This window comes from Lepisma saccharinum, chromosome 2 (assembly GCF_977018435.1).
Source record: "Lepisma saccharinum chromosome 2, izLepSacc3.1, whole genome shotgun sequence".
NCBI lineage: Eukaryota > Metazoa > Arthropoda > Insecta > Zygentoma > Lepismatidae > Lepisma > Lepisma saccharinum.
Genome location: NC_139230.1, coordinates 27,562,218 through 27,584,706, shown reverse-complemented (window position 1 = coordinate 27,584,706; position 22,489 = coordinate 27,562,218). Strand labels below are relative to the sequence as shown.

At 38.4% G+C, this 22,489-nt stretch overlaps 1 protein-coding gene across 2 annotated transcripts in view; it reads left to right on the top strand.

Annotated features, from left to right (window-relative positions):
- The first annotated feature begins 1,412 nt into the window (after window positions 1–1,412).
- Window positions 1,413–22,489, top strand: part of LOC145983967 (tyrosine-protein kinase transmembrane receptor Ror2-like) — a 607,910-nt gene continuing 586,833 nt past the window's right edge. For both annotated transcript variants that reach the window (XM_083117192.1, XM_083117191.1), the window contains exons 1-2: window positions 1,413–1,688; window positions 2,632–2,947. In XM_083117192.1, coding sequence (XP_082973318.1) covers window positions 2,875–2,947 — 73 coding nt within the window. In that variant the 5' untranslated portion in view covers window positions 1,413–1,688; window positions 2,632–2,874. The remainder of the gene's footprint in view (window positions 1,689–2,631; window positions 2,948–22,489) is intronic.

Sequence of the window (22,489 nt, the reverse complement as noted above, 5' to 3'; positions counted from 1 at the left end):
TTTGTTAAAAAGTAACATTGAGGCCATATTGGGTATATTGCCTATTAGTAATATATTTTGTTCTTTCACATCAAAAAATGCAACAGAAATTGTAAAGAAAGTACACCACAATGTAATTTTTATAGGTAGATGAGTATATTAATACATTTATGTTTTATTGACATAATGAGATTATACAAAGAAATAACATCACTTGCAAACCAATAAACAAGGAAGTGACGTGTCATAACTTTGTCATCAGAATTCCATGGATATTAAACAGGACTTTAGATTAAAGTCTAAACTAAGTACATTGTTGTAAAGTACAAATTATGAGCTACCATAACATGGACTAGAGATATAAACACCTATCACTTGGAAGATGTAATAAGTAAGTAAGTACTAACTAACACAATCACGAGGTTCAGCTATTTCGCTTCTTTGTCTTCAAGTTATTGCACTATATGTAGCCTACAGCCAACAGGTTCAATCAAGTCATTCGGAAAGTCTAAATGACAATGACGTACTAACGTCATCTGTTGTATTCACCTTGTAACTATTGGGTTCAGATACCTTATTTGTATTGTGACATCTCCGCCATAGAGCCTGTTGTTATTCAGCTACCTTGTGTTGCATAGATGGTTAAATATAAACTTACCACACATAAACAATACGCCCCCTCCGCAAAGGAAAGAAATTGCTTAGCTTTCCCATCCCCCTCAAATATCGCAGTAAAGAGGCGCCAGAGTACAAGTCCAAACAGGGAATCTAACCTCGTGATTCAGCTTTATTTTTTATGCGTTCACTTTTAAAACATTTTAAACAGTTGAAGCGAAGATTGGATTGATTGATCTTATCATTAATTTTTTATAACGCGACAACAATGAAAGAATCGTAGCTTTTTACATCTTTTTTGTATCTCATTTATTTAATTAGACTACAAGGGAAATAACCGTAGTCAAATAGAATCAGCAGCGTAACTTAAGGGGGGCAGAACACGAACCTCAGGTTACAGAAAGTTTAAAAAAATATCCTTGGCCTTAACATGCAAATTTTAATAAAACTGGAAAGGTGTAGGGAACGAGTGCCCCCTTGCCCCCATCAAGTTACTCCTATGTTTCATACAGTTTTGCAGAAAATCTAACGATAATGTATTTTATTTCGGAACTCTTTAATAATCACAAAATCTTTACAATAAATATTAGGCGTGGCCTTCTCCAATGAATTACATTACAAAGGCGTTTTGTATAAGGAGAGTGACTAGTGACTATACACGCGTATAAAGTACAGAAATTCACAAACCGGATTTACAGCGTTTCAGTGCACTTAGAAATCGGAATACGCCATTCAACTGTCAAAAACCTGAAACATGCGCACTTCAGTCTGTGCTGCCATCTGTCGAATGTTTACGTGCCGGTTGCAAGGAAAGCTGAGCAGCGCACAGATGAGTTGAATCACTTTCGTGTGGCCAGCGGCCAGGATAGCAATGGCACACCAGAATGGTAACATGCGCTTGTGGGGTGCTAGAGAGGAGTGCATGTGTTTACTGAAACCCTTTAAACCCAATGTGTCTCTGGAAGTACACACGAACTCGTGATATTGTGGGTGCTTCGTTTGAAAGTTGAAGTTACCGTTAGCGTCATTGACTGTACCTACCACCGAGCAGCTGATTGCCTAACAACAGTCACGAGGACGGATTTGGGAACCCGGTAACTAGTGTTAGTTTGTTTACATAATGTAAGAAGGAAAGGAATGGTATACAGAACTCTTCTGATATATATTATGTGTGAATTTATTTTTACACGTATTTCTGTTCCTTGTACAAATTATACTACCAATTTGCAACTTAGCATATACAGTATAAACTTTCACACATGAATAATTACTGTAGACTTATATTTTGAAAAAAAGGAAACAGTTCAACAAGTGTGATAGAACGAGGAAATTCTAAGAAAATTTACACACGTTGTAATTATTTGATGGGGGCATAAAATATGTTGACTTAAATATAAACATAACATGAAAAAATATCTCCTACATTTTTATCCATTCATATTAAGATAGGTAGGTTTACAATATTTTTTATTAGTTATATATGGCATTAATGTATTTTTATTGAATGGGTATCTTATGTGAGGCTGTACATTTTTATGTATTTTTTTAGAGCATGGATACTTTCAAATTGTAGTGATAGCATTGATTGTTTTGAAAGAATGTACTGAATTATTCTAAATGCTCGCTTAGTTCAAGGATATTTAGGACTGGGTTCATCAGGATGTGTTACTTCAATGCAAATTTTGTGAAGTATATGAATTGTTAAAAAATTCCAATTGTTTTTTATGTTCAAACTCTAATATTCTTTTGTTTATTTTATGTCACACTATAAAATTAAATTTATTTGTATATCATTTTTGTTAGCTGTGTTGCTACTAATTTTTTGGTCTTTTGTATAAGTAAGGTGAGTACAAAAGATCAATAATTTGCTGGAAATAAGTTTAAGTTTAGTAAAATTTGGCCTTGGCTGCTTTTTCAATTTGAAAGTTGGCCAAGAAATTAACTGCAAAATGTATATTTGGTATTTATTTATTTTGTTTGTGTGTGTCAAACTAGACTGCCTTCAGAAAAACTGTTGATGTACTATTTTCTTTCTAGGTAATCTGATGGAGTAAAACAGTGACAGTTGAGTTTTTCAGCATCTCTTTTATGGACTTCATGTTTGTGTTGTGTAGTGCATTGCTTTTGAGTGGCGTTTACTTCTAAGAAGCATGGTGTGTCTTTGACTGTTTGCAGACATTGTGTATTACTGTGAAGTAATACATCGGACAGATTAGATGGAACATTTCTTTTGCGCATGAAACTTTTATTAACAGTTGTCTGTAATCTGTAAAGGATAACATGGTGAACATGTGTGCATTGTATGGAGCTATCATCTTGTATTGCCTTCTGGAGAGTACATACGGTGATACAGGTAAGCGCTACATTTGTTTTTGTTTTCTTTTTTTCAAATGTTTAGTATTTTGGTTTGGTGAGACATTCTTTAATGGTTTATTTGAGAGAGTAATGTGCTCTTGTGCATTCATCAATCTCCTATTCAAATTTTAAGTTGTTTCATTATAGGCATTAATCCAAGAGGAACTTATAGGGCATCTCTGATGGCGCAGTGGTAGCATTGTTGCCTTGTAATCAAGGGGTCCTGGGTTTGATACCTGGTGGAGGCACATGGTGGTTCGGATCCCACATTAAACTGTAGGTCCAGTCTTGATTAGCCTTACTGTGCATAAAGTGGACTTAAAACACAAGAGCAACTTATATGTAATGTTGAGCATTTGGAAGCTAATTCATAAGCCAGAAGACTTGAGTATTACCATAAGGTATATATTTTTAAAAGAAAAAAAAAAAATGAAAAGAGGAAGAGCAAATTTACATTTCTTTATTTTAATGACTTCCACCTTCTTACCTGGCACACATGGGAGCAGAAGATGCAGGCCACGATCTGCATTCTGAGTCCTTGTCGAATCTTCATTTTTTGCTTAATTTAATATGTAGTTGCAGAGCTGTAATGCTGAATGTTTCTTAATTCTGTATTACTGGAATATCAATGGTCCATTTTCTTAAGATATCACTTTGAAAGTATTGCACAAATTCTTGCTTAAGACTTTAAAAGTGAATGTGTAATATATTAGTAGCCATTCTCTGTTGTGGTTAGTACAGTGTGATACAATGTATGGGTTTCTGGGTTCGAATCCTGGTCTGGGCACAGTTGTTCTTTGTGAGTGCCCTTTCATCATATTACCACTCATTGTAAGAATGAGTACTCTTCATGAGTGAAAACCAATTTTTTTGGTTGGGGATGGATGTCATTTTGGACCCCTGAAGTTCCTAAATATCAGAGTGCTTGGATGCATTCATAGGTGGATGTGGTTGTGAATGACATGGAAGTAGGAACAGCGAGATTTTCATAGATATCCTGTCATTATTTTTGCTTATCTTTACTTTGTTTACTTGTGTCATGCTGGTTCAGTTGCTGAACTTTCGATCTCACCACCAAAGTTGCCAGGTTCAAATCCCTGTGTGGAATTGGATGTCCTTTGCGAGTGTGTGTGCCTTCATCTCCACTTATTCTTATTGTTCCAATTAGCTAACAGTGGCAGAAAAGAAATGATAACAAAAATAGAATTGATATACAGCAGTATGTTTGCATGTATCACAAGTTTAAATTGACATTCAATGGTGGGAGATATATCCAACTGTTAATGGTCTATGTTGGGAGATGATGACATTGTTTTAACTAATGTCTTTAGCTTTCTGAGAAGCATGGGCCTTTTACACTGTCTCTGAAGATATTTTTTAGTGTCTCCTTACTCGACTTTACCATCTTGAAACTTTTAACTCTTATGAGGGGGCATTTTGCATCGCTTTTTAATTTTTCAGTAGGGATTTTAGATAAGTTTTTTTTCTTTACATACATTGAAGAGTCCAAAATTGCCACATGTTACAAAGCATCCAAAAAAATTTAACTCATTCATTCATTACTTCAAACTGAACAACCGGCCCCCGTGGCGGAATGTTAGCAGTTCACGTTACAATACCAGGGATCCGGGTTCCAATCTCGACTCGGGCATGGATGTTTGTGAGTGTCCATTCATCAATTTCACCATATCATCACTCATCCCCATCTTCGCAAATTAGTCATTTGCACAAGAAGTGAAGTAAAATAAAGCAGAATCAATCAATTTCTATCTGGATATCAGCTGTGCTGTAATACCTTATTTAGAGACTAACTTTGCAAATTACTGTGCTATTGGATTTTTATTAATACTATGATAGCTTTTGGAATACTCAATTTAACATCTGTTCAAAGCAGTGTTTCAATTGCAGAGTGATTGTTAAAGTCAAGTCCTGCTTAGTACTAAGTGGGACTTGCCCTTTGAGTGGATATTGTTACATGTGTTCAGTGTTTAGAATTATATCCATTGGTTTTGATTGATTGATTGAATTGGTCTTTTAAGTCCACTTTTATACACAGTAAGGCTAATCTGGACTAAACCTACAGTTTAAAGTGGGATCCAAACCACTATGTGCCTCCACCGGGTATCTAACCTGGGACCCCTTGAATACCCTTGATGCTACCAATTATATCAATTGGTGATTGCAGTCCAAGGCAGCAGTAATTTATCTAGCATGTTCTCATTAAGCCGATCTTCATGGCGGAGTGTTAGCACAGCACACTACGACGGCAGGGGTCCAGGGTTCGAATTTCGGCCAGGGCATGGGTGTTCTCTGTGAGTGTCTCTTCATCAGTTTCATCATATCATCACTCATCGTCACGATGAACAAGTAGTGGCAGAAAAGCGACCCTGAATAACAAACATAAAATCAAAAGCGAACGTTCTCTTTACAATAGTGTTAAGTATGGTGTTTTTACAGAATTTTAGGGAGTAGATATCAAACGCTACCCGGCGGGAACCAGGCTCCTCTTGAAGTGGGGAAAAGTGCCACAGGGACTGACGCGAGGCTATGCGGCGTCACCCGATGTGGAGACGCTAGGTCCGCCCATGTACTCTCGCGCTACGGAGATTTAGGAAAGAAAAATCGTCTTTCTGCTGCAAGAATTGTGTTTTAAAAAAGTACAGGTTACATTAGCCATTGAAATACTATTTGCGAGTAATTATATAACGTTTGATTTAGTTTATTTTACTTCGCGTTTTGTGCCTCTTGGCTAATTTGAGAAGATGGGGATGAGTGATGAAATTGATGAATGGACATTGACAAACAACCAAGCCCGAGCGGGATTCGAACCCGGGACCCTTGGCGTCACAGCGCGATGTGCTAACCACTTTTTTTTTTTTATTTTTTATTTTTTAAAGGAATACCCCTACGCGGTGGTATCCCCGTCATTCATACTTTTTCAACTTTTACACTTTTTACAGTATTCTCAGTTTTCTCGTTTTTGGACGAACACAAATACCCATGCCTTACCCGGGACTCGAGCCCAGAACCCCTGGCGTTTCAGCGCGCTGTGCTAACCACTCCGCCACGGAGGTCGACACCACTCGGCCACAGGATCCGGCAATTATATAACGTGTATGTATATGTGCATCGTAGAGAATGGATTGCTTACCGTAAGAAAGTTCAAATTATTATTCTTTTTATATTTTGCATATTTTTTTCCGCCACTTGTGGATATTTTACACAATAAAGGACGTATTAAGGGGGGTTCAGGACCCCAGAAAGATTTATTAAGTAGCCTTTTAAAATTAAATAGTGAAATAATAAAATAACTAAAATTATATAATATTAAAATACGTATACTTGTTTAATCGAGAGTTATTTATTTCCACCGAGCTTATTGGAAGGCAAGGATTGTATTGGGATGACTTTTAATGACAGTACCAAAGAAGATTTATACAAGATTGATTACTATATATAATAATATGCACAAAACTTTACTTTTCGTCAACTAGATCAAACATCCATATTTGATATTCAATAAATATTCTATTCGTTACCTATTTGACATTAATTTCCTTGCCAGGGCTTTTTTTTTTTTTACATATTTTGCCGACCTTAACTATAGGTAAGCTAGATAATGAATACGTGCTGTTATATCACTATCCTTATACCGTCTTGTTATCTATTCACGTAATAAAAAAACATTAATTAATTTAATATAATTATTATTTTGAGATATTTGGTTCGGACGCCCCCCCCCCCGAAATATATTTCTAGATACGTGCCTGTACACACTGACGATGAACGGTGGTTAGGTGAAGTGACAATCGCAAAGAAAAGGGTGAAAGGCGTGACCCTTTATGATGACATCCACAGTATAATCTTCTGTGAGGCTTGTGTTGTGTCTTCCATACATGTGTGTGATTGTACTTTCATCCATTTTATCTCATCCCCACTGTCGCGATTAGCCGAAAGTGGCAGATAAGCGCTGCTAAATAAACTCGAGAAAACCAATCAATCGCTCGCAATGAAAAACCAAGCCGAAGAATCTAACCCAGAATTTATGGTGGATCCTGTGTTGGCCAGCGAGGCTGGTCCGTCACATCCTATGCTTTTTCTCATGGCACTGCTATGGTAGCATAGTTTACGAATTTCGATTCATATATATATATTTGGGCTGTTTAACGAAGTTTTCTCACTCATTGAAGTTATAGTGCGACGAATTGATCCCATTGCATTTATTGAAGTTATTACGGCGACACTCACCTCTCTTCCACGTAGCACAACCTGGACTGTATTTTGCAGACAAACGAGGCCCTGGCGCCTCTTTAGGAACTTTGTCATTCAAGGCACTCAATTGGATAAATGCCAAATTCATCGGGAGAGACTAAAGTGCGTCCGGCAAGTGTTTAACGCAACTACGGTTCGAGACTTTACATGAATGCGCTTACACTTGCAAAAATTCCACCCTTACGGAAATTCTGCGAGTGGATAGAACAGAATTTATAATAACATTCCCTCCTCCGATAGTGACCGTCCACTATCCAAACGATTCGGTTCTAGAATACTCCATGACCACTCACGAACAGGACGGAGCTGTAAAATGTCACTCCCATGTAATTCTAAAGTAAGCGTCACCGAATTCATTTCTATTCACCCAGTCTATTCATGCGTTGCACAGCAACACCCTAAATTTAAAACTGTCCATCTCGTTCCTTCGGTTTGGAAGAAATGCCATTAGGAAACTTGTACAAACTTAACGACGACTTCAACATTTCACACACCCTGAAACAAGATTGGCAAATGGAAATTCACTCCTTAGATATCACTCCCATCCCCGAGTATAAGCCATTTTATAAACACAGTGTTGTACCTATTTACACGCTCTATATTTGGAACCTGGCTCTTATTTATAACAGGTTTGCACAAGAAACTACTCGCTTTATGCTTCATACAGCGAACTCAAGCCTTAGATTTGGAACACACACCATGTTTGGATCTCCAACACGCCTTGTTTCTGCTTACGGTCCATAGGCGTTGGTTCTTCTTATTCTTATCTTAAGTGTCATTTTTCTATTATACATTGTCCTGAAATGCCCATGTCTTTTACTTTGGTGTAATTGCTCTAAAAACAGGCCATCCACTAAGCGACGTGCCCGTCTCACTCATATTTCTAGACCCAGAGCACTTCCACCGCTGCCCCCAGTACCTACGGTGTCCACCGCCGTTCCCTCGAACCAAGCACCTCAGCCCCCTACATGCGACGACGCTTCTTCATATCAAGTTCCTCGCAACCCTCCCTCCGCCCATGTCAGATAGTCCTCATACGCCGACATAGCTTCAATCATGTTCGACACCCAATAAATAATACTTTTTCCTTACCCTAATTGCCTTTGTTTACGCCAGCACGAGCCCAACCGGACAAGCAACAGCAGCTTGCCGCCAGTGCAGTCAACGTTGGTGACTTATTGTTGTGTCGTTCATGCGTGCTTGTCCCTTCATCCACATTATCATTCATCCCGTCGATGAAAAAAATGTGGAAAAAAGCGACGTAAATAACCTGATTGAATCGGTCAACCAACCAACGTGACCTACCCAATGATGTACAATAAAGGGCAGATGCTTATATATATATCCTGGGAATCTCAGAGCTGAAGCAATACACGCTGCTGCTAACGCTGACTTATGTTTTACCTCTTAAGAGGTACCTCAAAATCTTGCATCTGTATTTGAGATTTTCGCATGTTAGGGCTGTGGATTAAGTGACGCCTTTGTGTACGCAATTAGTTTGGCTTTATTACTTTCTTTATCCAACACCCAACCACGGTACGAATCGATTAGTTTGTAGACTTCTTAAGCAAGGTAGCGATCTCGGTGGTCTTTCGTCTTATTGATGTGCCCCACTTGTAGTTGTCGCATGCAGAGCGCGTGATTGGTCGATTCACCGTCTCGCTACCGAAGGTTCTGGGTTCGAGTGGGTATTCCGTTGCGAGTGTTAGGTAGGGTCTCTCCGTTGGCGTAGTGGTAAGTTCGTCGCCTTGTAAACAAGGGTCCCGGGTTTGATACTCGTTGGAGCGAGTTCAGATCCTACTTTAAACTATAGGTTCAGTACCCATTTAGCTGCCTGTGTTTAAAGTGGGTCTAAAACAAAAACTAACAAAACAATCCTTAATTCCGTTGCTCTGATTGGTTTGGTTTATTTTACTTCGTTTTCTGCCTTTTTTGGCTAATCGAGAAGATTGGGTTGGGTGATGAAATTGGTGAAGGAACACTCTCACCCATGCCCGGGGCGGGATTCAAACCCGGTACCTTTGGTGTCGTAGCACGCTGTGCTATAACCGCACAAAACCGCAAAAAGTGGCATAATAACGAACTAAGAAAAATACAAAACGAATTCGTGCGTCTAAGTAAGAGAGGCTCTCTGCAATAACATGCATGCCACGTTACGAGCACTGCTCACCGTTAGAGGTGTGCGACACGTGCCACCGAACAGGGCCTCGCACTTTCGAAATTTGTATATACTTAGGTAATATTATTGAATGTTTTGTTCACATTAATTTCTTGTGCAAACGTGAGTGTGGAGTTGGGGGTTAAATTACGCAGTATCAATAATCATGTTGGTTCCAATGGAGAATTTTACTAGGCATAGAAGGTTTTCACATTTTTAAAAAAATATAAGGGCCTCGCGTTTCCTAGCAGCGGCCCTACGAGCAGTATTGATTGAGTGTACGCTAATCGAGACTGGACCTAGAGTTTGAATTGGGATCCGAACTATCGAACCTGGAACTCCTTGATTACAAGACGATGATGTTATCACTACGCCATCGGGGAGGCTTTGTGAGCAATATGGGAAAATGGTGTCGCGTAGTATATTTACAGAACCGTATACGTATCTAAATTGTCAAGATACAATTTTCTAAATTTATTAGAGGACAGTCTTGACAGAAACTTAAACTATATATGTTTGATTTGTAGAGATTACGCGAAAACCAACTATTGGTTTAAATCAGTATATATATATATATATATATATATATTTTAAAAAACTAATACACCTGCGTGTATTTCTTGAGAGAATCTCGCATATTTCACGAAACACTAAGTTGCTACCTGCTTGCTGGATGTATGATTCTTGCTACTGATTTTTTAAAACACGCACACACAAATGAGAGTATTCACACTGATCAGTGTGAATGCTATAATTTGTGTATGCTTTTTTTTATTATATATTTTTTTAGTTTTTTATATGCATGCTTCCATGATGTATATTGCTGTCACATCAGCGCGTGACCTCCCTTACAAGTAGATACTATGAAACATTCTGTGTTGTTTTCAGGCCAATCAGCAGGTCTTGTGGGTACGTCTGTTTGCTGCAATCAATGGAAAGAAAAGAAAACGCACGGGAACAGAGTGAGAAAGGTTGTGGATGTCAGGATCATTCCCCCTTACTTTTTGTGCCCAGATCATAATCAGAAGGGCTCAGAGAGTCGTTGCGTGAAAAGCGAATACTTCTTTGTATTGCACGCGAAATGAAAATGACAGGGTTGTTTGTTGTCTCGAGTTCTTAGCAAGTCAATCCTCGAACATTAAATATAATTCCTGAGAAAATGAAGGAGACAAGGTATCATTTGTAATGTATGTTTCAGATACACGTCGCGGCATTTTGCGTAGTGCGGCTTGTTGGGAATGCACTGATGCCTTGGCCGTAGTCAAGTTAGATAACTCATGCTGTTTGAAGTTTAGTTACCAAAGGCTCCAAAGTGCACGTGTTTCGTTCCCTGCTCTGCCTAGCTGACCGCTCTTCGCTTTCAGAATTCGGCGTTCTGCAATCAACGGGTCTGGATCTGGCTGAACATCAGCTAATACCAGTTGTTCGATCCTGGTACTTATTTCCTCAATGATACTTTATTCTGTTTTTCCATCATATCATTATCTTAATCATTGTATAACGTCTTTATTATTCTATAGTTGATTGTATGTTCGTTGAAATAAAAACAAGTAAGATTGTATTTCGCGTGGGAATTTCTGTTTCAGTTACCTCTAATTGCTTCATGCAACATGCAGTGTTTTATAACACCATCGCACTTAAAGGGGGAAGAACGAGCAGCTTGTCTTTTTTGGCTGCAAGCCTTAAATCTGCCTTTATGAGGGAAATGATCACCGGTTAATAAAAAGTCACTTAAGAGATGAAAGTGCAGTATAAAGTTAAAAACTTTTTGGCTTCAAATGTAATGTCAGCCCTGCTAAACTTTACTTGCGTCTGCTTAAAAAAAAGGGACATCCTGTCAGGTTTAAAATTTGCTCTGTTGTTGATTTATTTTATTTTACTTTGCGTTTTGTGCCTCTTGGCTAATTTGCGAAGAGGGGGTTGAGTGATGAATGGACATTCACAAACAACCATGCCTTACCGGGACTCGAACCCGGAACCCCTGGCGTTGCAGCGCGCTGTGCTAACCACTCCGCCACGGAGGTGGACACCGCTCAGCCACAGGGTCCGACTAAAATTTGCTCTGTGTTTGATATATTTCAGTCATGAAGTTCCGACATTTGGTCACAAATTCAAAATAACAAATGTAGTTAGGATATACTAATAAATAGAATCCTTACAAAAGATAATATTTTCTCAATCTCATCGCAAGTGGATGATAACATAACGATACATCTCTACAAGTTCCATTTAATTTTATTATTGTGTAAACTTCTTCAATATATGTAATTATATACACAACATTATGAAGGGGCCTCCCCGATGGCGTAGTGGTTCGATTACTCTGTGTAGGCGCATTGCACAGTGGTTTGGATCCCACTTTAAACTGTAGGCCCAGTCTCGATTAGCCTATTTGCATAAAGTGGATTTAAAATAAGAATTGAATTCAACAAAAAATATGAAATAGCCTATGCTCTAACGTCTAACCCATGCCCTAACTGCTCACAACTAAAATGTTATGATCAGGCCATATGTGCTTCAGTTTCAGTGAAGGAAAAAATACATTATGCAAGAACCCACATCTTAATTATCACTTGTTGGCTAATAATTTTTACTTAGAAACGTAAAATTAAGCTTAATGATATAATATCCTTTGAAAGTAGGGTAAGGAAGGTGCATTATTTCCTATGAAATTAAACTATCGAACTTGGTTCTCTAGCAAATTTCTTGTTATTAACACTCCCCACATACTTTATCCGTTAGTTGTGTTACCTCTGTGTATTTGCAGAACAAATTACCCATACATTGGGAATCAGTAGCGGTGATTGGGCAACAAAAGTGGGGAGGGGTGGTCAAGGACAGTTTACTTTTTCTTTGTAAGCAAACATTAAGAAGTCATAGTGCGGGAACAAAAGGTGGCAAATAATGTGGGGGGATAACTCCCCCCATGCCCCCCTAATCGCTCCCACTGTTGAAAATGAATAACGTATGTGTAGTTGTTTTGAATCTGCTGTACGAAACCATGTTTATGTGTAAATTAGTCTTTAAATCACAGACAGGGGAAATAAAGGAAGGGGGCAAAGAACATTGGTGCCTCAGAAGTTTGAATTCTTCCAATACAGTTTAGCGGTCCGGACACACACTATATATGTCCCTGTTCCATACCCATCAACACAATATGACAGTGAGATGAAATGAAGTTTTTCTTTCTTGGATTGAACTTTCATCGGGCCTTTTGACGTCGGACAAACCCTACCGCGGTTGTAAACACGAGGATTGGAAAGGAGCTCAGCAGAGCTCCAAGACCTTGACGCCGACGTATCTTTCATCTTCTTTTCATCTTTTCTCAATTTGCCTACATCGTAAACTCCAAGAGCGCGGGCTCGCACACCCTCAAATTTGGCGTGTCTCAGTTTCAATACAAAGAACCGTGTTACCGTACCTGTAACCCCCTCGAGCGATGGTTTATGACAGGGAAAGTTGGGGGTCGCTAACGGCGCGCAAAAAAAAAAAAAAAAAAAATATGCCGCTCCTTGTCCGCGAATGTTCACTGTTGGTTGGCATTACACGTACTTGCCACGAATGAGCACCTAGTTGTCCGTAACAAGAGATTAATCTTTGGTGTGGCGGAAATTTTCATTTCACAACAGTATTTTTCCTTCTTTTCTTCACTATTCACATTCACAATAAGTGGATTAGTTCGCTGCACTTTTTGACACTCTGCACTCACTCGTATTTCTTATGGCAGGACAAGTTTTTTTCTTTAATATATATTTTGTATTGTAGCTTTCCAACAGTGCTCTAATAGTTCATTAACCTCATTTTACAACGTCGCGTTCATTTAACCTACCTCTGTGGCGGAAAGGTTATCACAACACGATTCGAATCCCATCTTGGGCATGGGTGTTTTTTGGGAGTGTCCCTTCATGAAATTCATCATATCATCACTCATCTCCATCGTCGAAATTACCCGAAAGTAGCAAACAAGCGACGCTAAATAACGAAAATCAAATCAAACAGCGACACATTCTTGTTGATAATGTTTTGTCTTCACCCTTAATGACGTCATGTGGTCGACTTTAGATCTCACCACCGAAGTTCCCGGGTTCGAGACCTGGCGTGGGCATGTCTTCATTAATAAAAAAAACGGACACCTTAATATTTGACATCTGAATTGCAATTACTAAAAAGTACCCTCCCCTTTGAAAATCCTAGGCACGCCACCAAGTCGTTAATTTTAATTTGTTTTCTGTTGAATATATTCAGGTTTTCTTATTTCAAATAATTTCTGCAACATTTCGTTAGCCTTCGAATCAGAATTTATGCGTTATCACAAAAAATGCAAGTGTCCGGTTTATTTTGTCCAGCAGTGTATTTATCAGTCATTCTCTTCGTCGCGATTAGCCTAAAGTGACAATAATACCATAACATTTGCAACATATAATATACCATTGTTGTGACAGGTATTTCGGTAGTGTTTCAAACCAATGTTGGGATGGTATCTTAAAATACCATATGGCCTTCCTTCAGTCATTGTCATCCACTGTAGTTTCTCTTACCCTAACGTCTCGCTCCCTCTCCGGACCCTCTCTCTCTCTCTCTCACTCACACACACATATAAAGGTAAAAGCTGTCCGATGCACATAAGACTCCACACAATCACAATCTCGGCCATTTGTGGTGATGTGCTTAGTACCATACTTCCACCACCTTTACCCCTTGGGTTACCACCAGGCACGCATATACTCTGTCCCGGGAATCTCTGGAGCAAGCGAATGAAAAGTGCGCATTATTGACGCGAGACGGCTCGACCAGTAATCACGTGCGAGGGAACGGGATTGCGAGGTGGGGTGAAATGGACTGCAGTTACCAGCCTTTGCAGCAGCGTGTACTGTTCCAGAGATTCTCGGGATAGAGTATAGAGATCCACAGAGCCGATCCATTGCGGGAATCGAAAGCAGTTCTTCGTTGCAGCCAAACGCTACACAGTGAATGTTGTTAGTTTTTTAAATGGATTGATAGAAAAAAATCTTACATTTACCCACCACCCTCAAACTGATCAACCTAGATACCTTTTTGAAATGCCATTTAGTTTCATTCCCCATCATCATTCACCGCTTCTTCGCTGTCTGGCCACTGGAGGAAATTTAATTATTTTGCATTATAGATACGAATGGTCATATTACGTTATCCAGGTTCACCATTAAAGCTCTCCAGAAAGCAACCCCGAGCTCACAGAAAGCTGCAGGAAACGACGGGGAGAGCCACGTGGACGTCCCATCTACATAAAATTGAACACTGTGGTTCTTTAGTGTTGCACTGCAAGTGTACTTAGTTATCGATCGTGTGGCGTTTGAAAGAACAAGCCACGTGAACCCCCCACCCTATCATCACCCTCTGCACGAAGGGATCGCTTTGTTCAGGCCAGCCAGTAGAGGCACACCTGCGTTAAGCCTTCAGCATCCAAGGAGCCTGTCCATCGGATTAGCCTGTCAGCTGTTGTTAAGCAACACGGGAATTACAGCAGAAACGGGGGAGGGGGGACCAACCAAACTTGCCCCTCCTAACAGAAGAGCATCTGGCTTTGTTGTTCCGTACTCGCAACAAGTCTTGCTCTCTGATATGAATGCTGCAATTTCGTAAAAAAAAAAAAAAAAAAAAAAAAAAGGAGAAATCTCCCTCTAGAGCTTGACAGTTGTTCTCTACCCTCCGGTTTCCCTATGACGCTACGCAACAATGCTACGCCTTAGTCCCCAATATCAGCATCCGCTTCGGTAAAATACACAGCGATCTGCTAAGCTGCGGTTGTGTTAGCACTGGGCTGCCTTCAGCCTCTTCCGATACTGCACCAAGATTCTTTACGCGTTGTGCGTGGAAAGAATTCCCATACAAAACCCAATGCGCTGCAAAAGAAGTAAGATTCCACGGACGAGGGACGGAACCAACATGGATGGCATCTTGGATCGAGTATGCGAGTGTTAGTCTCGGATAATGGATCGTCGCGAGTTCAATTTCTCAAGCCATCATCTTAATGATGTTCATTCCAGGAGGTTTCTGACGCGAATTCAACTTCATTCAAATACAACTTTAAAGAGGACCACGTCTGCTCAAGATAATACACTATTTCAGTTGGATGTAATGTGATAAATACACGAATGTGTTAGCCTTTACCGAGACATGAAGCGAAAGGTTTCTTATGTAAGCAATCATTCTTATAATTTTGTATTTTTTATTTGATTTTTGTTTAGCGTCGCTTTTCTGCCACTTTTGACTAATCGCGACGATGAGGATGAGTGGTAATAATATTGATGAAAAGACACTCACAAATAACACCCATGCGAAGGCCGGGATTCGAACCCGGATACCTTGGCGTCGTAGCGCGCTGTGCTAACCACTCCGCTACGGGGGTCGTCAATTTTGTATGACAATAATTAAATACTATTATGCTAATTCAGAATAATCATGAATTACGTACAGTCACGGGTTGTGATGATCCCATTGAAAGTCCATGGAATCATTACAACCGTGACTACTACATAAAATTCTTCACTTATCTATCGATGGGGGTTGTAGGTTTGAATCTTGGTTAGGTGTTTCCTTATCGCACCAGCATTCACTTTTGTTGTCCCAGCTAACCCAAAATGGTTCAAAACTCACAAAATTATCAATATAATGTAACGTATTCTAGTATCTACTAATACGAGTATACCATATTGTGAGACACCATAGATGCAGCAATAATAAAGACGTGAAAGGTGCATATGCTTTTCCTTGCATTGTTATATGTACACACGGTTGTGTCCTAATTGCGAACACATAAAAGTGAGGAAATATTTCCATCTCCTAATTGCGAACCCATGGACCTGAAAAAAATGTTTTCAAAAACTACTTATCTTGATGGATGTTTTTTCTTTTTTGACGAAATAATGGCTAGGAACACTAACAGGCAGGGTGGATTGATTTAAATCAGGTGATTTTTTTGAAAAAAAAAGAGAAAAATCACTGATTTAAATCACTCCAAATTAGTAATTTTTAGAATAATGTACATAAGGATTTTGTAGATATCAGAAACACTTTTGGTGAAAGTACATAATCTCGTAATAATTTAATGGTGGTGATTATTAGGTTCTAAGATAGGAAAATAAAGGAAATAAAATAGATGTACTGATGGTGTGAAGCTCATACGAAAGGAAATGTAAACACAGGATTTATCTTGATTTAAAATTCGATAATTTTATGGGCAAAAATAGCAAACATTTTGTGTAGAAAAATATTCAAACTACTAATCATGTTAAACTATAAATAGTGGTCAATATCATTAAACTGTAATTAAACATGGCAGCTGATATTTTTTCAAATTATCATTAAACAAATCTCCAAAATTCAGCTACAAAGACTATAAAAATATTTAAGTTAATATTTTAAGTTACAATTATGTAGTACATCCAGAATGTTTTATTTTCACTGGAAGAAAAGTTACTGAAATTATTATTAGTTTCATTAACACACTCAACATACATTTCCATAGTAGTTACAATATCAGAAAAATGTATGTTTACGTATATTTCTTATTTGATTTAATCAAACTTTTCAAGTATTTTACAGGACCGTTTAATAAAGAAAGGCCTTTCTATAAAAAAATACGTATCTATGTGCATGGTGCCAGAAACCATGCAAGCAATTTTAAGCGTGTTTTTTTTTAAATAAAAAAAATATCGATTTAGATTTAAAAAATCAACAATTTTTTTAAATTGTTTCATGCAGAAATATTGTTCATTCAGCTTTTGGAAATTTACTGTGAGTTAGCAAAGGATAGTGCAATGTGTATTGCTTTTTTCATATGTCTCTGTAGTTTCATAGCTTGAATATAAAATTATGAACTCAAACTGCGCAGTCTTGCCCCTCCTTACTCTCTAGCACCGCACCATGAATGCACATTCAGAGGATATAAGGGTAGGGCTCGATATATTCTTGATCTCGGCCATTTTGGGGATTATGTGATTACAACCAAACTCCGGCTGCCTTTACCCCCCAGGATCCATTGATTTGAGGCTGGGTGAGTTCCAGAGCTGCTTTATGCAGGGACAAGATCAGAAAATTTCCGACCTTAGATCACCCACCCCAATATTCGAACCGGGGTTTTCAGCATGACAGTCAGCCAGCCTGTCGACTTTTTTTTTTACATTTGTAATAAAAGTAATAACCCTAAGCAGTAGTATCCCCCTTTCTCTCAGTTTTCACATATATAATTTTTTTGTATTTTCTCTCTTCTTTTTTAAAAAATAGAATCATGATTTTTATCCACCTTGCTAACAGATATGAGGGGATTGATGGTATACATAAATTTTTAAGAACAGTGTCATATGTTTTGAAATTTGAAATTAATAATTATATTATTAGATGACGAAACTCTTTTCAGTTAAGAATTGTGCAGTATGTAGTCATGTATAGATAATAGGCCACACCTTTATTATTAAATTAATTATACTTCGGCAACGACTTTAGTCTTGTCGAATTTTCTATGTTCTAACAAGGCACTGACCAGTCTCAGTCTTAGGAAGTCGGAGAGGAAGTTGTAGGTTCAAAGGCAGAAATTGTGTTCGCAATTAGGACACTGCCCTTCGAGGTTAATCATGTTCAGGCAGCAAGTGGTCGCAATTAGGACGACATCGTACACATATCGAAATTGAGGTATATTAATTATAAATATTGTTATATTGACGATTTGTACTCAGGAGTGTGTTTTCCATGTGGAACGGTTAATACGACATACTGCAAAGCCTGGTTCGAATTTTTTAATTATTATTCATCCTCATCGCCACAGTTAAGCGTTAGGTATATACAAGGCAGTGTTTGTTTTATGCTCGCATAGTCTAATTGAGTCTAGAACTACGGTGATGTTCTCCATAAAGTGATACTAGGGTTACGTAACACAATCAAGACCCTTATATTTAATCATTATTATGCGGCCATCTTCATTTATACGACAACACACTTGGGCTTTGTTTGGGCAATGTCAAGAGTTGAAGTTGAACAAAGACACATAAGAAAGACAATTCCATCATATTTTGCCCTTCATTTTATTGGGCAGCAGGCCTCACAAACAGTGTGATCGGTGCGAGAGTTTCATTAAGACCTGTGCATATTGTAGTTATTGTACACGAACTTGCCATGGGTCTATAAATGCCAGCACTTAATCGTTCGTATTGGCATGTGCTCTGATCATTATTGTTGACAAGGCAAAGTCCAAAAGATAACGGCTAGAATGTTCCCGTTATAAGCCTTGTGAAAGTTCACTGTCCGAGTAACCTTTCGCAGTCTTCTAATGGCAAGTATTCCTTCACTGAATATTCCTAATATTTCAAGGAATAACATTGTCAATGTGGATGCATGTGTTGTAAAAGCATTTTCGACAATGGATATGATCCAGTTCAATGAAATTCTTAACAAATCACAAAGGCCTAAATCAAGCTATATGTTGTTTACGCAATTTTACTACATTTGTATATTATCAGTATTTCCATTGGTAACACTATTAAGCCTTGTTTCCACGTTAATAAAACATTCAAATGCTGACCAAGGCAAAACCTATTGTATATATATATATATAAATGAATATACACTAAAAACGTAACGTTTCCACCCTCTAACAAGGTCTTCTTCAGGCAAAGATTCACACTAAAGGATTTCTATATCGATCCTATCGTTGGTTTTCTACACAAATAAATGCAATAGGATCATGGGCGGAGTTTGAGCTTTTGCTTTGGTAGGGTCAGACTCTGGGAGAAGCATATGATGTACATGAGGGTTATTGAATATTCCCTACTTTATAAGGGGTCCGGAGGCCTTCCCCCAGAAATTAAAAAAAAACAAAAACAACAACTTAAGAACACTGAGTTTTAGGCCTTTTAGTTTTGAAAATGTTAAATTTCCTCTTCAGATTTCTATCATTACAAGGTCTAGGAAGTTGATGAAAATTCGTACTTTTTTCTGGGCCTTAAAACAATGTTGATAGTAGTCCGTTTCTCTTCAGTGAGAACCGGAAAACATAGTTTTTATTTTTCATTTTCCGGCCTTATTTGGCTTTTAGGTCATTTTTCAGTATTTTTTGTTGCATTTTTAAAATAATTTTTGACGTTTATTTTTGCTCATTCTCTGTTGTTTCATGCATTTGCAAGCATAACTTCCATATTTAAATTTCCTGATATCGAATATATGCAAACTTGAAATACTTTAAGGTTCCCTTGCTGTGGTTTTAGTCACAACAAGAAATTATAATCTGACGCATGCGTAATACAACTATATTTTCAGATCCTGACTGACTACTGTATCGTGCAAGGCTCACTCTGAAAGGCGAATTGCTTATACAGAGAAACCTTGCGGTGTATTTTATGAAAAAATAAAAATGGAGAACTACATTAGCACTTAATTGTTTTTTTCCCCTTTGCTTCGGTAGTTTAAACCACCAAACAACAAGTTTTATCGAAGTATTGCACTCCTCTCTTGTAATTTATGAAAAATTATGGTTTCATTTTAAGAGAGAAAATTATTTTTAGGTAATTTTTGAAGAAAAAAGTGGTGTTGTTTTTATTAATTTTAAGTTTTTTTTATTATTATTATCAACTTCCGAGCCGTAATCATTACGTAATTGATAAATGAGAAGGATATAGTATAAGCCATTTGGAAGACATAAATGGAACGAACGCTGGCTTAATCAGCGAACGCCATGTGTCCGCACATTGAGTGATCTAATACAGCCTACACTGGATTCACTACCCCCACACACATAATCCCGAGATTCACAACCACCTGGTACAGTGTCTCTCAAAAGTTTTAGGACAATAACATTTTAAACTAGGCAACCCAATTTACACAAGGAGTTGGTGGGTTGCGTGTAGAGTTAGGCTGAATTTCAGGGTTGCCACATGCACATTAGATATTTATAAAATACGCGAAAGAAAGAAATCAACGTATATTGCACAATACTAGTACAAAAATCAGTATTACATTTGTTGCAAATGGAAACACTTTCTGGAAGAAGGAAAGTCGTTGTTCTACTATTTCATTGTTGATGAGTCTGAACAAAGGAAAATAGGAGAGAGGAAACGAAAGGGGACAAAGGAGAGTAGAAAAGAGAAAGCGAAAGGAGAAGAAGAAAAGTAAAGGAGGGACAAAATAGAGGACAGAAGTGGGTAGGAGAAGTAATTACGAGAATGGAAAAAGATGCGAGGAGATGAGGAAAGTGGAGCATAGAGGAGAGAAGAGAAGAAGGAAACCGAGGTGATAGAAGAGGAGGAAAGGAGTTTGGAGAGGAGAGGAGGAGACGAGAAGAGGTGAGTGGAGTGGAGAGTAGAGTAAAAGAGAGAAAAAGAGAAGAACGAAAAGATGAGGAGAAGAGTGCAATGGAGTCGGAAATCTAAGACAGGAGAGGAGATAAGAGGAATGGAGAAGAGTGGGATGGAGATAAGACGCGACAAAAGTAGGGAAGGCGGTATGAGATAAAAGCAGAGGAGGAGGAGGGGAGAGAATAAGGAGAAGGAGAAGAGAAGAACAGAAGGGACTGGAGACGAGAGGAGAGAAGAGGTAGTTGCAGAAAATATCGAACTAACTAATGCATTGATCAAATTATCGAAATGAAACATTCAATAACATTTTATAATGTATTGGAGAATGTATTAGATCGGCGCGAAATTCCTTTTGGCCGAGTTCAGAGCAAGATAAAATCTTCCACGTAAGATCTTTGATTTTACCTGCGATTATACCACTAAAAACATGAATGTAATTTTAATATTTATAAGAATTGTCCAATTCTTCCCCACTTCTCGGTTCGTTGAAATGGAGATTTTGTTATTAAATATTTCTCCTCTCCCATTGTTAATTCCAGACTGAATCATTCCGTTTCACACGGCGTGCACAATGAACACAATGGGATATGACTAGAACTTACGAAAAGTTTCTGCCACCGGAGGGGTTTGAACCTACGACCATCAGATTGACAATCCTTAACGGTAACCACTACCCTACAAGCTTTCGCTCCTGAACGCAGGTGGAATGAGCTGACGAATGTGAAATGTAGATCCAACTCTCCTCCTACATGCCATGTGCAAGAATACTTCTTTGTAACAAAGAAAACGAAAGTAATACGACTCGGCGAAAACATTTAATGTAGAATTGCATATGATGGAAACTTTTCATTCGATATTTGCAGAAGTCACCTGATGCAAATTTCAGATGCAGAACAATGTAGCCACTATACACTGCTATTACAAATAATGTCACCATGAACTTGTTTAATAAAAATAAAATAAATAAAAAAAGAGAACACCTCGTAAGGAGAATCGAACCTGGGACCGCTAGCAGTCCAATCGACAACTCTGACCACTACATCACGCCCTTTCCTTCCGTTGAAACTACAATGTTTAAGTATTCTGTCTTTCCAATATTGTAAATGTCCTTGGATATATACTCCGTCCCAGCTAACTGTGGAGCAGGCAAACGAAAACAAGTCTCCGCGGAAGTAGTGACGCGAGACGACTCCACAAATGAACACGTGAGAGGAACGGAATTGCGTGGAGAAGTGGAAAGCGACTGAAGTTACCAGCCTTGCCATCAGCGTCTACTGATTCTCTCTTGCCAATAGATTTCCCTCGCTTCTCTGACGCTATGCGCGGCCTTGCTCCACAGTTAGCTGGGACAGGGTATAAATGTAGTTGAACTTTTACTTTAATTTTTAATTGTTTCTTGTAGTATAGCAGCTATCTTCGAGAATATATTTTCGAAGTGATGAAGAAAAACAATAATATTGGTAGTTTTTGTGAAAATGCGAGTTACTTCTTCTAACTTACTAGTTACTTCTTCTAACTTACTTACACGTATTATGTTGATTAGACATTATTAACGGAAAATATCTAGACGCTTCAAAATTGCGGACGATGTTCTCTTCCTGTGATACTGCAGAAAAAGATATGCTTGTTTTCTGATGAAAGTCTCGTGTCCAGAATAGCCTTATGAAATGTATTTGCTGTTGCGTAAGGTGACACGAAATAATTACAACGTTTGCGAACTGGCAAATGTGCGAAACGTTTTTCAAAGGCAGACAAGCTTGGTACGCGTAGCGTAGCTTGCTCGCGT